At 33.8% G+C, this 13,387-nt stretch overlaps 1 protein-coding gene across 1 annotated transcript in view; it reads right to left on the reverse strand.

The window, feature by feature from the left end:
• Positions 1-636: 636 nt before the first annotated feature.
• Positions 637-13,387, reverse strand: part of LOC109677898 (olfactory receptor 7E178-like) — a 29,921-nt gene continuing 17,170 nt past the window's right edge. The window contains exon 3 of the mRNA XM_074053280.1: positions 637-1,591. Coding sequence (XP_073909381.1) covers positions 637-1,591 — 955 coding nt within the window. The remainder of the gene's footprint in view (positions 1,592-13,387) is intronic.

A 13,387-nucleotide genomic window follows, 5' to 3' on the forward strand; every position in this document is an offset into this window, starting at 1 on the left:
AATCAAGTAGTTGATTCCTGATGCAGGCACCCATAAGGAAAGGAGACACAAACATAAGGCCTACCAGACATTAAGCCAACTAACAGAAGAGTGGTAGCCACAGTCTAATTATTAATAATTGTATAATTTTGGAATGTGAATGCAGAGTTCATCGTTAGCCATATTAACCCAGTTTATCACAAATTCTAACAAGTCCTTATTGATAGTATGGGAAGAAAAGAAAATGGAAATATCGGTCCAGAAAGTTTCTGAATTTTCCTCTATTCATAAGAACCTTGATGTGAATCATTTCTTTTATTTCCCTTTTTTCTAAAATGCATTTCCTATTTTCCATTCATATTACTGCAAAATTAAATTTAAAAATATTTACATTTTGCAAATATCAGATCCAGAACTCAATAGAATTACTACACAAATGTTATAGTGCACATTACCAAGAACCATCTCCAAATTTTTTCATTTTGTCAAATGAAAATTTCTACCCATCTTAATGAACTGCCCATACTTGTCATCAATTTTTCTATTATAAAGCATAGTGATAAACTAACTATTAAACTAAACTAATAATCTGAACTAAGAAGCAGGCCTTAATACTTACTGTATGATCTTTTCCATGGTGCAATTAGACAGATTGTCTCAGAAACTGAGATGGATTTTTCTTCTCTGGATTCTCCTAAGAGAACATTTGATATCCCTATTCCTTAGGCTGTAGATGAAGGGATTTAGCATAGGATTGACCACGGTGTAAATAACTGAGGCCACCAAAACACTTCTAGGAGACTGTGATATTCCTGAACTAAGGTACACACTAATGCTTGTTCCATAAAACAAGCAAACAACGGAGAGGTGAGACCCACATGTTGAAAAGGCTTTAAACTTACTATCTGATGATGGTATCTTCAGAATGGATGATATAATTTTATAGTAGGATAAAATGATTCCTGAGATGGGGAAAAAACCAAATATGATACCTGCAATATATTTCACAACGTTTTTTGAGAATGTGTCAGAACAGATAAGATTAAATACATGAGATGGATCACAGAAAAAATTTGAAAGTTCAACATCTTTGAAATTATTAAATTGTAAGGCAAACAAATTATGCAGCTGTGAGTTCAAAATGCTAACCAAAAGGGACAGGAAAATTAAGAATACACATACACGAGTATTCATAATAACTGGGTAATGCAGGGGGTGACAGATGGCCACAAACCGGTCATAGGCCATCACAGTCAGAAGCATGTCATCCATAGTTCCAAAAATAATATATATAGACATTTGCACCAGGCACCCCACATATGAGATGACCCTACTGTGAATTTGGATGTCCAAAATCAGATTTGGAACAGTGGTGGAGATGAAACAGATGTCAGTAAATGAGAGGTTGGAGAGGAAGAAGTACATGGGTGTGTGGAGGTGTGAGTCACAGGTAATAACCAGTATGATGAGCAGATTCCCAAGGACTGTGAGCAGGTACATACACAAGAATAGTCCAAAGAGGACAGGTTGCAGTTCTGGATCCTTTGAGAGTCCCAGGAGATAAAATTCTGAGACAGGTGTTAGATTTTGTGCTTCTATACTGCTTGAACACCTTTATGCCAAAAATTTAATAGATAAAAAAGCATGAAGAAAACAGAATTCAACATTCTGTATGTATTTTGTATTCATAACTTCACAAGCCAATTATGCAAACTTGAGTTCCATACACCTTTTCAGTATTTCTTAGTTGTGACAAATCCTGTATTTGTGAGTCTTGCATTATTGGTTTTTGAATTATTTCGTTCCATCCAGACACAATTACTTTGAAGTCACTCAAATGAAACTTCAAGTGGATAAAGAAATATTGGAGATAATAAGACCTGAATCACACTACAATAATTCCTTTCTCTTATAAAAACATGAAATAAATAATAACCTTCCCCTTTTCAGAAAAAAACTCCATTATAAATCATTTTAAAAGCACTACAATTTACCTTATGTTTTATCTAATTTTATGCATTTTGATATTTGCATACATGCATATCCACCCCCTACTTCTTTACACTTTAATCTCCCCCAGACCTGTTCCCCTTCCTCTTCTCTAACAGTATTCTTTTAGATTCATGTGAACTTTTCACTAGATTCCAAATATTAGAGAAAACATGTGATAGTTTTCTTTCTGAGTCTCCTATTTTTCTTAACATAATGATTTTCCATTCTATCAACTGTCCAGCAAATTACATGATTTTTTCTTCCTTATTCATGGATAATACTCCATTGTTTAAACGTATGAGTTTCTTTTATCCATTTGTCAGTTAAGGGAACTATGGGAATTTCATAATTTGGAGATTGTGAACAAAGTTGAAATGAATAGGCATTTGCAGGTACATGTGTAGAAGACAGCTTTGATTTTGAGGGGAATAAACCAAGAATCACTGTGACTCTATAGTATGGAAATTCTATTTTTTTGAGGATCCTCCATACAGATGTTCATAGTCGCACAACTAAATTACATTCTACCCAGAGTGAATAGAAGTTCCTCTCCCTTGCATCCTTATAAATTTTTATTATGTTTTGCAATTTTGAGGATAAATATTATGACTAGTGAAATATGGAATACCAATGTCAAATTTCTTTTGCAGGAGGTTTGGTGGGACATGGTGTGAACTCCAGGCTTCATGCTTATTGATGCCCACCACACCACCAGTCCTTCAATGTACTTTTTAATTGTTATTTATTTATTTTATTATAACATCTATTTTTTCTTTTTTCTGTAAAATATTTTATTTTATTTTAAATTTTTTATTTGCTTATTCACATGTGCATACATTGTTTGGGCCATTTCTCCCCCTGCCCCCTGCCTCCTCTTGCTCCCCCCCCACTTCCTGGAATAACCTGCTCTGCTCTTATTTCTAATTTTGTTGAAGAGAAGACATAAGCAATAATAAGAAAAAGAGTTTTTGCTAGTTGAGATAAGGAGAGCTATTCAGAGAGATTCCTAGCATTGCTTCCATGTACAAATGTGTTATAACCCAAGTTGATTCATCTCTACCTGACCTTTTCCCTAGTTCCTGATCCCCTTCCCATACTGACCTCTGTTGCTAAAATTTTTGAATATTATTCTATATAACTATTAGCCATTTGTACTTTCATGCTAAATTTTTCTTTTATCAGCCCCAGAAAAACATTTATATTCATTATTTTATTAGCTGTGACTCAGTTATAATTGAAAAAAGTGAAAAAAGAGAAAAAAAACCCAGAAATTTGAACACACCTGGATGTTTCATCACTTTCAATATGACAAGAATATTTACCTACAATATACAGATATCTTAGAAAATTTTAAAGACATTGTGGTGATTGAGCATAGGTACAGCTCTTACCTAAATTTGTGAGGTCCTGGGTATAATCACTATCACTGAAAATAATCTAATTATTTAGAGAAGAGTACTTTTTCATGTTGTTTACCCATATATTGACCTGGTACTATTTTTAAATATCAAGATAACCTGACCTAAGACCTTAATTTAATCAATATATCTGAATGTGAATTAGTTTATTATGACACCATTCAGAACCATTGCATTTTAAATATCTTTGGACTTAAATAATGCTTCATTATGATGACCTTTTCTTTCAATAGTAGGGATTGAGTACAGTGCCTGGTGCATTCTAGGCAAATGTTATTCCATTTTAGTTAGGATTTTCATGATCTCTGTTGTATGTAATTTGCTATTGTGATAGGACCTTACTATCTTTTCCTGGGCTAGCCTTGAACTTGCAATCCTCCTGCCACTATATCCAGAGTAACTGGGATTACATATGTACACCACCATGACTGGCTACTCTTATTTGTGCTGACTAAATTTGTACCAATTTTGAAATATAAGTTTCAAAAATTTGCTACATAGCTAACTTTTTAATGAGATATAATCTCAAAGGTATATGAAACTCAAATTTTGTTAAACATTTCTGCACAATTACATTCTTCTTCATAGTCATTCCCATTAGCAACAGTGGCCACTAATTTGATTTTATTATCAATGTTTCCATGCAATTATTGATTTACATATAAAAGAGAAGTTTCCTTAAATAATTTATTTAAAGATCATCTAGAACTCATCTAAATAGTACACAACACAGCACCTGTTGTCCCAGAAATTCACAGGTTCACATCAGCATCTCGATTTAAGTCTCTCAGACAAATACACATAGGTACTTCAAATGACTTATATTGTGTACAAAATTACCAGAAGTAGGGACATGATTTTACTTGCTAGTTTGTTATTACAGCAATACTGTCGAAATTATTGTGCTTGTCTCTATATCAAATGGATGAAAATTTTCCCAATTTATGTCAGTTGAGGATTTTTATTTGAATCACTGCAATTAATATGTACTCAATTTTATGACAAAGGCATGTTTTTATTTATATAAAAACTTATCATCAGGTATATCCTCTTATTCTTAATATGTACTATCATAACATGACAGTCTTTCTTACAATTATCTGTTCAAGAGAGTTCATAATGAAATTTCTTACAGAATGTGAAGTAATATTTCCTTTTGTCTTTAGTAGTTGATGGGAGTCAGCATAATAACATTTTGACTTCCACATAACTGACATGGTACCATATCCAAAATGTATGTAAATATACACAACTCTTCATTTATCCATACAAAATGTATATAAATATATCCAACTCTAAATCATAAGAGGTAGATATACTCTAATCTCCACAACAAATATAGCAGGTAATCTATGTTTGAAACTTGTAAATATTATTAAAATCGTGATTTATTTTTGCAGTATTGTTGTTTGAACTCAGGGAATACATCTTGAGTCACTCAAGCAGACCTTTACTGTGATGGGGTTTTTTGAAGTAGCGTCACAAGAACACTATTCCTGGGCTGGCTTCAACCTGTAATCCTCTTGATCTCTGCCTCCTGAGTAGCTAGGATTATAGAATTGAGCCACCACCACCCAGCTAACATTGTGATATTTTTAAGAAATAAAGAATTATGTCATTAGGAAAATGGAGAGTTTACTGATAATGAAGGTTTCAGGGTCTTGGAACAATATGAATTTGAAATGGGTCTTAGCCCAAGAAACAAGTTTCACCAGCCTAATGATTTTCATCCCTTTTTAGTATCCAAAATCCTCTCAATCCAGCCTTTCATAATTGAATATTTTAATGTAATTAAGTGAAATTATATGTCCCATATTTATGTGACTTGAACACCATCAGAAAATAGATACTGTTCTTTCTATCTTCGCAAAAGTGATTTATGTGTACAGAGGAAAGTACCAAGTGTTTTGAAATTCCAGAGATTATGAACAATTTCTATGAATGAAGGAGTGTCTGTCTATTCAATGTTTAATGGAGATTTTTTTAATGTTTAATGCCTCCACTGTGTCAAACAGTTTAAAGGATCTGGGCAATGAAAAATGAAAGTAATCCAATAAGCTTCCAACATATGTAGATAACCATACAAAGCAAAAAAATGTCTTTTATATCAAAAGATAAATGTGAACTTCACCTCAGATGATATTTCAACTGAATGGTGTGATGTTTAACATTATCTATAATGCCATTAAAAATATTCTGCCAATATTATGTACACATGCATGAAAATGGACAAATAAGAGCTGTTGAAACTATTCCAGGAATTGTGCAAGAGGGATAAAGGAGAATGATGGAGGGGGCAAATTCAACTCTGATGTATTATAAGAACTTTTATAAATGTCATAATGTACTCCCAAGACAACAATAATAAAAACTAAAAGGTTAAAAATGTATATTGTATTTCCTCTTATGTTATACATTCCTTACGAATTAGTAATGTGGAGAGCATCTATTAACTGTTTATTTCTTCTTCAATAAAGCTGAATCAAATGTAAATTACCTCAAATGACAATGCTGACTGTCACACACACTAACACTTACTGCATTTCAATGACAAAATATTTGTCCAGAAAAATCCAAAATTAAATTGAATTGTCTGTTTCTGGATAATGTATGCTAATCTTTTATACTGTTTCCCAAACAACAGAAAGACTTAGACAGACATACTAATCACAGGTATATCTCAGGTACATTTTAAACTGCTTCAAGTTTCTGGAATAGGAAGGAATTAAAGACTTGACTTTAATCTCCTTTTAAGATTGAGTGATCTGTTTACAAGAATGAAGGAGGATGTGCACAGCTGTAAGAATATACTGCCATCAGTGAAAGACAGAGGTCAGTGCTTGTTGCTTTTCTGCATTCTATTTTGCTGCTCTTTTCTCAGAATCTCAGACATTCTTTCTTTTATTGTAACAACAGGTACCATGCACTGATTTGTTCTATGAACATCTAGGAATGCCTAAATGGAAGAGGACTATGAGGAATGGGTCTAATTCTGGAGTGACCAGGAAATGAGATGACTAGTTGAGTTGTCACAGTAACAGCCTGAAGGTATGATCTTACCCAGTTGACCCATTAATCTAATTAGCACAACTCAAACAGGATTAGCATTGTTTCCCGAAACACTTACATTAAAATGCTGTGCTGAATTTTTCATGAAAATAACTATAATGTGCCAACAATCTACACAGAATGTGTAGATGTGTTGGATTCCAACAATCTACACAGAATGAATAGCCCAAAACCTGGCACTCAATAATAGTTTATGATGTTATGGATAGTATCATCAACCTAATCCTCCCTCAATCAAAATGTTTATAAATCTTATGGCATGCTTAAGAAATAGTTTATTGACATCCATTTTCTATTTCTTCCATATGCTAAACAATCTCCATGTTTGTCTTGATGCCAAAGAAACAATACATCTGATAGAGCCTCCTTCAAATTTATCTCCCTCAGCACTGACTGGGACTCTGGTGGGTCATGAATAAAGAATGAGGATCAATGTCCACTTACATCTTATTGTTTAATGAAGTTTCTCTCTCCTTTCTCAGATGCATATGAAAGCAGATTAAGATATGTCCTTCCCCATGCAGTCTGCTCAGGGAGGAAGAGTCGATGATATTGAGCCACCTATACTGCATTCACCATAATGAAAAACTGGAGTGACCAGCTGTTATTGAATATTATATGACCTTGCAGGCTCAATACACAAAGGTCATAATTACCGAAATTGATTCAGGATATTCCACTCTCTAAGGACATCCTAACATTGATGGAGGAAGAAGAAGGGGAGAAAATGATGTCCAAAACAGATTGTGAGCTCTTCCTCTACTCAGGAAGAAGCTTATGTGTGTTATACATTTCTTTAATTTTTTGAAAAACATTCATTTTCCTGTTTATAAGCATTGTGTGTTTCAATTATGAAAGAATAGCAGATGTCTTATAAAATTTTAATACATGAAGCATGATCATATTTAACCTCCATTTACCCATATTTATCCCCTCCCATCAGTCATTACTTTCCCTAACAGTCCCCCTACTAGTTTCATGATTTTTTTATTTTAGATTCCTCACATGAAAGAAAACATGTACTACTTGCTTTCTGACCCTCACTTATGTCTCTTAACAAGAATCTTACCCTTTAAAGATTTTATTATGGTAAAATTCAAATTATAAAAAGTGTATGTCAACTTGCAGAGTGGCTCAAGAGATACGGGTGCGTACCTACCAAGCAGAAAACTCTCATTTCAAACCCCAGTACTACCAATAAAAATTTTTTTAAAGATGTATGTTCCACTGACAAGGACTCATTTCTATGGCAATTGCCCTCATATTTTGTGCATCATTATATGCATACCTTTCTAGAATATTTGCATCTTCACACATTAAAACTATTTGTTAAAAGAATAAAGTCTCCACATTGATAAGACCCATAACTCTGGCTGCCATCATTGTATTATAAAATAGAGTGAAAAAGTAAAGCCATACAAAAACATAATGGAATCAAAGAGACAGAATTTACATGTGAACATATACTTTTCTATCTTTTCACCTTACAATGAAGTTATTTGCCATAGATCGTGAGATTAGACTGATGTTTTGTGGAGCTTCCTTAGAGCACTTTTAGTTTCTGTGTTCCTTCTGCTGTATATAAAGGGATTCAGCACAGGGGTGACAACAGTGTACCTGATTGAGGCCACCAAAACTTTTTCTCAAAAATGTGACAACAAAATGAAGATACAAGTCAATGCATATTCCATAACAAAGCAAACAACTGAAAAGTTGGATCCACAGATACAGAAGGTGTGATACATCCCTCCAAGATGACATATTAAAAAAGGAAGGAATAATTTTATGGTAATAAAGTACTATTCCTGAGATGTAAAATATTATGCCAGCAAAATGATTGACTAAACAAATAAATGACACCAACAAAAATTCAATGTAGTTTATAACAACTGGGTAATGCAGGGGTGGGAAATTCACCACAATCATGCCAATACAATCAAAACTGCACCATCATATGTATCCAAGAGGGATACCTGTGTCAGGCAGTCCACACAGTTGATCCTACTGTAAATTTGGATGACTACATCCACTCTTTGGACCACTGTAGAGATTACAGAGAGGTGACCCAAGGGCATGTTTGAGAGAACAAAGTACATGTGAGTGTAGATGATGGAGTCACAGTTTGCAGTCAGGATAGTGGAAAGTTACCTAAGCATTGATTTTAGATATGTGGGTATGTTGGTAGGAAGAGTAAAAAAAGGATGGGACTGAGGGTACATTGCAGCATTTGCAAATGTTCTTTCAATATATAAACTATATGACAGTAGGATTCACCTACCTCCATAATTCTCCTTTACCCTCCCTTCCCCAATTTCTGAATAGTAGAACAGGTCTCATTTGTCCATTTATATACATGTGAGTTATACATTATATTCACACTGCTACACCCTTTCCCACATCCTCTCCATTCCCACTGTTACCAACCCCCAAGAAAAGACATGTTCTGCCCTCCTGTTTCCTGATTTTATAAAATAAAATTGACATTTTTCTTTAAGATAGCTACAGTGGAGTTTTCTCATGTCATTTTCATCTGTATGTGTATTAAAACCCAAATGGTTTCATCTGTCCTATTTTTGTCCTTTCTGCCTTAGACCTCTTATGGTGATTGCAACAGCTTTAAAATTTGTATATTAATTCTTGTGTAATAAGTGTATCAACCATATTTACCTTCTTAACATCCTTCTTTTTCCCTTCCTCTCTCATATGTGACCACTGCTTAGTGTGAACTGTTTTCTTGATATGGCTTATATTAGATCATTATTCCACATATGAGAGAAAACACGTGGCCTTTGCTTCCTGAACCTGGCTAACTTCAGTTAAGGTGATGTTCACCAGTTCATCCATTTATCTGCAGATGTCAAAATTTCATCCTTCTTTATGGCTGAATAAAATTTCATCGTTTATAAATTCTACATTTCCTTAATCATTTCATCAGAATTGGAGCACTTTGGCCATTTCCATAGCTTAGCTATTGTACATAATGCTGCAATAAACACGGGTGTGTAGGTGCCTTTATTGTAAGCTGACTTACATTCCTTTGGGTATATTGCTAGGAGTGGTATTGCTGGATCATATGACAGTTCTATTTTTAGTTTTTTTCTTTCTTTTTTTATTATTGTGTTGAGTAGTGGTACATTGTGGCATTGATAATAGTCCTTACAATATATCAAATATATCATACTTGAATACACCCCATCCACTATTCTCCTCATATACCCCTACCCCATTCCTGGGATAGTTTCAACAGATACCATTTTTCCATTTACATACATGTGTACACAGTATTTGTACCACATTCATACTTCCTTCACCATTTCTCCATTTCCTCCCCACTCACACTGGTATGAATCCCCCCAGACAGGGACTATTCTACACTCCTGTTCTCCAATTTTGTATAAGAAAAGAAGAGGAGGAAGAAAAAGACATTTTTGGTTGTTTAAGATAGTGACTCAGGAAGTTGACTTGTGGAACTTCAATGTTTATATGTATTTCAGCCCGATTTGATTAATCTCTATTTATCTTCTTTCTACCTTAGTCCCTTTCTTATGGTGATTTCAACAGGTTTAAAAATTCTACAATCATATTCCTATAGAAAGCACAACAACCATATTCATCTTCTTAACTTCCTTTTCTTACCCTACCCCTCTCCTATATGACCTCCCTTAGCATGTCTTTTTTTTCATAGAATCACTGTGTTTTTATTAAGTGTATATTCCACTTATGAGAGAAAATGTACAACTGTTTGGCCTTTTGAACCTAACTAACTTCACTTAATGATGATCTCCAGTTCCATCCATGTACCTGTAAATGACAAAATTTCTTTCTTCTTTGAGGCTAAATAAAATTCCATTATATATAATTCCACATTAGCAGTGGGACATTTTGGCTGTTTCCTTATCTTAGCTATTATGAATACTGCTGTAATAATATGGAGTGTGCAGGTGCCTTTATTGAACCTCACTTACATTCCTTTGGATATATTCCTAGGATTGGTATTGCTGAACCATATGGCAGATTTACTTTTAGTTTTTTGAGGAGCCTCCATATTGTTTTCCATAGTGGTTGTACTAATTCACATTTCCTGCTAACAGTGTATTAGGATAAATTTTCCCCCACAAACTCACCAATGTTTGTTGTTTGTGTTCTTGATGGTAGTTAACACAACAGTAGTGAGGTGAAATCTTAATGTGCTTTTGATTTGTATTTCAATTATGTCCAAGAATGCTGAGCATTTCTTTATGGATTTTTTTGGCCAATTGGACTTCTTCCTTTTAAAAATCTTTGTTTAGCTCATTTGTCCATAAACAAATTGGGTCATTGATTTTTAGGGAGTTAATAATTTGAGCTCCCTGCATATTATGGTTATTAATCCCTTGTCATGTGTACTGCTGGTGAATATTTTCGCTCACTCTGTGGGCAACCTCTTCAATTAAGAGACCATTTATTTTGCTGTGCATAAGCTTTTTAATTTCATGTAGTCCCATTTGCCAGTACTTTGAATTAACTGCTGAAGCATTTGAGTTCTATTTAAGGAGTCACTGTCTATGCACTAATTCCAGTGTATTCTTTGCTCTTTCCTACACTAGCTTCAAAGTTTCCAGTCTAATATTAAGGTCTTAAATCCATTTTGAGTTGATACAATTACAGAATGAAAGACATTTGCCTAGTTTCAGTCTTATGCATGGAGCCATTCAGATTTTCCAGGAACATTTGTTGAAGAGGCTCTGGTTTCTCCGTCATATATTTTGGGGCCTTAGTCAAAAGTCTGGTGGGCATAGCTTTGTGGATTAATATCTGGGTTTTCTGTTCTGTTCCACTGGTCTTCATATTTGTTTTTGTGACAGTACCATGATGTTCTTATTCTATGCCTCTTAGTGTACTTTGAAGTTGGGTTTCGTGAACTCTTTTTGCTCAATATTGCTTTGGCTATTCCAAATATTTTGTGCTTCCAAACGAACTTGAGGGTCCAATTTCCAATGTGTACTATGAATGTCATTGAATTTTGATGTGGATGTCATTGAACATGTCGACTGCTTTTGGTAATATAGACATTTTCCCAATATTGATTCTTCCAACCCATAAGCATAAGAGACCTTTCCATTTTCTTTAGTCTTTATTTTGTTCTTCCATGGTTTATAATTTTCATTGTAGAGATCTTTCAATTTTTTTTATGTTCATTCCTAGATATTTCATTTTTGAATCTATTGTTAATGAATTTGTTTTCTTTATTCTTTCTTACTCTGTTCATTGTTGGTGTATAGAATTACTACTGATTTTTGTAAGTTAATTTTTCCTTCTTCTTTGCTAAAGATGTATATGTGTCTAGGAATTTTCTGGTGTAGTTTTTGGGTCTTCTCAGAATAAAATTATGTCATCTGAAAATATTAATATTTTGACCTCTTTTATTCCTCTTTGTATTCCATTTATTTCTTCTTCCTCTCCTATTGCTCTGGCTAGGCATTCCAAGACTATGTTGGATAAGAGATGAGAGAAAGGACAACCTTGCCATGTTCCTGACTTTAGGGGAAATGGTTTTAGTATTTCCCCATTAAAAAGACCAAAAGTGCATATAGACAGGCATTCCAAGACTATGTTGAATGAGAGATGAGAGAATGGACAACCTTGTCATGTTCCTGACTTTAGGGGAAATGGCTTTAGTTTTTCCCCATTAAAAAGAACAAAAGTGCATATAGACAGGTATAAAGTATGTTGAGTAACAGTAAATAAGCTCAGCATTTTTGAGCTAATGAAAGGACCATTCAACTTTCAGCACTAATTTTTATATTAGATGCCTTTCCTGTGGCAAGTAGGGAATATACTCTGGAGAATCAAGAAGAAAAAAATGTCACTTCTTTTCAAGTATGTGGTAGATAAGTATATCATGAAAAAAAGTGAAAAAGCATTTGAAAGATGGCACTTTAAGTTGCCAAATATTTTTCATAAATATTATGAACATTAACTTAATAGTTATTACTATTATTACTAAAATCTTATTTTATCCATAATTCATGATTTCATGAGTTCTTAATCCCATGGGGAACATGTGTTATCTGTTCATTCTTTACCCAAAGCTATTGTGTCAACTAGAAGTCAACTCAGATTGATCAGAAAATACTGATTCTCAGGTATATTAAAACTTACAGTATGTCACAAAAATCTATTTAACCTACAGAATTCAAATTTAAGTTGTTAGTCTTTGGATAGTATGCATTAATCATTGTCATAATTTCCTGACCATCAGAAAGTCTTGAGTACAGGTAGAGTTATCTTAAACAAAGGTACATTTCAGGTATATTAAAAATTATTTCCTATTTTATGAATTAGGAAGAAAGTAATGACCTGACTTCAAGTGTCCTTTCTAGATGGTCTGAGCATATTAATAAAATGTAGGAATATATGCACAACTGAAGATATATCATGGAGCAAGGGAAAGAGAAGAGATCAATGATTAATGATTATGTTATTTCTATATTAGTGCTCTTTTATCATGATCTCAATCATTTTTCCTATCATTGATGCAGCAAGTTCCACACACTGATCTGTTCTATGGACTTCCTGGAACACTAAACTCAAGAGTACCATGAAGAAGAAATCTTGTTCTGCAGTGAAAAGTAAGTGAAATATTAGTTGAGTTGTCATTAGGACAATTACTGGAATGGTCCTGGCCAGAAGCCCTGTATCTATGATCATACAGTTCGATTTGTGCATGATCCCAGAATTTTCAAACTATGAACATAGCTTAAGTTACATAAAAATTTTGCCCAGCTTTCTTTTCTGTAAAATGAGCATAATATTCCCATTATAACCTTGGAATAATCATGAAGATGAATTTAGAAAATCTATATAGGACACATAGATCAAACCCTGTTACTCAGGAACCTCTTAGAAATAGCTGATGGTGTTATATGCACTATCTCCATTCTCAGTTG

The sequence above is a fragment of the Castor canadensis genome, chromosome 14, assembly GCF_047511655.1.
Source record: "Castor canadensis chromosome 14, mCasCan1.hap1v2, whole genome shotgun sequence".
In the NCBI taxonomy this organism is placed as follows: domain Eukaryota; kingdom Metazoa; phylum Chordata; class Mammalia; order Rodentia; family Castoridae; genus Castor; species Castor canadensis.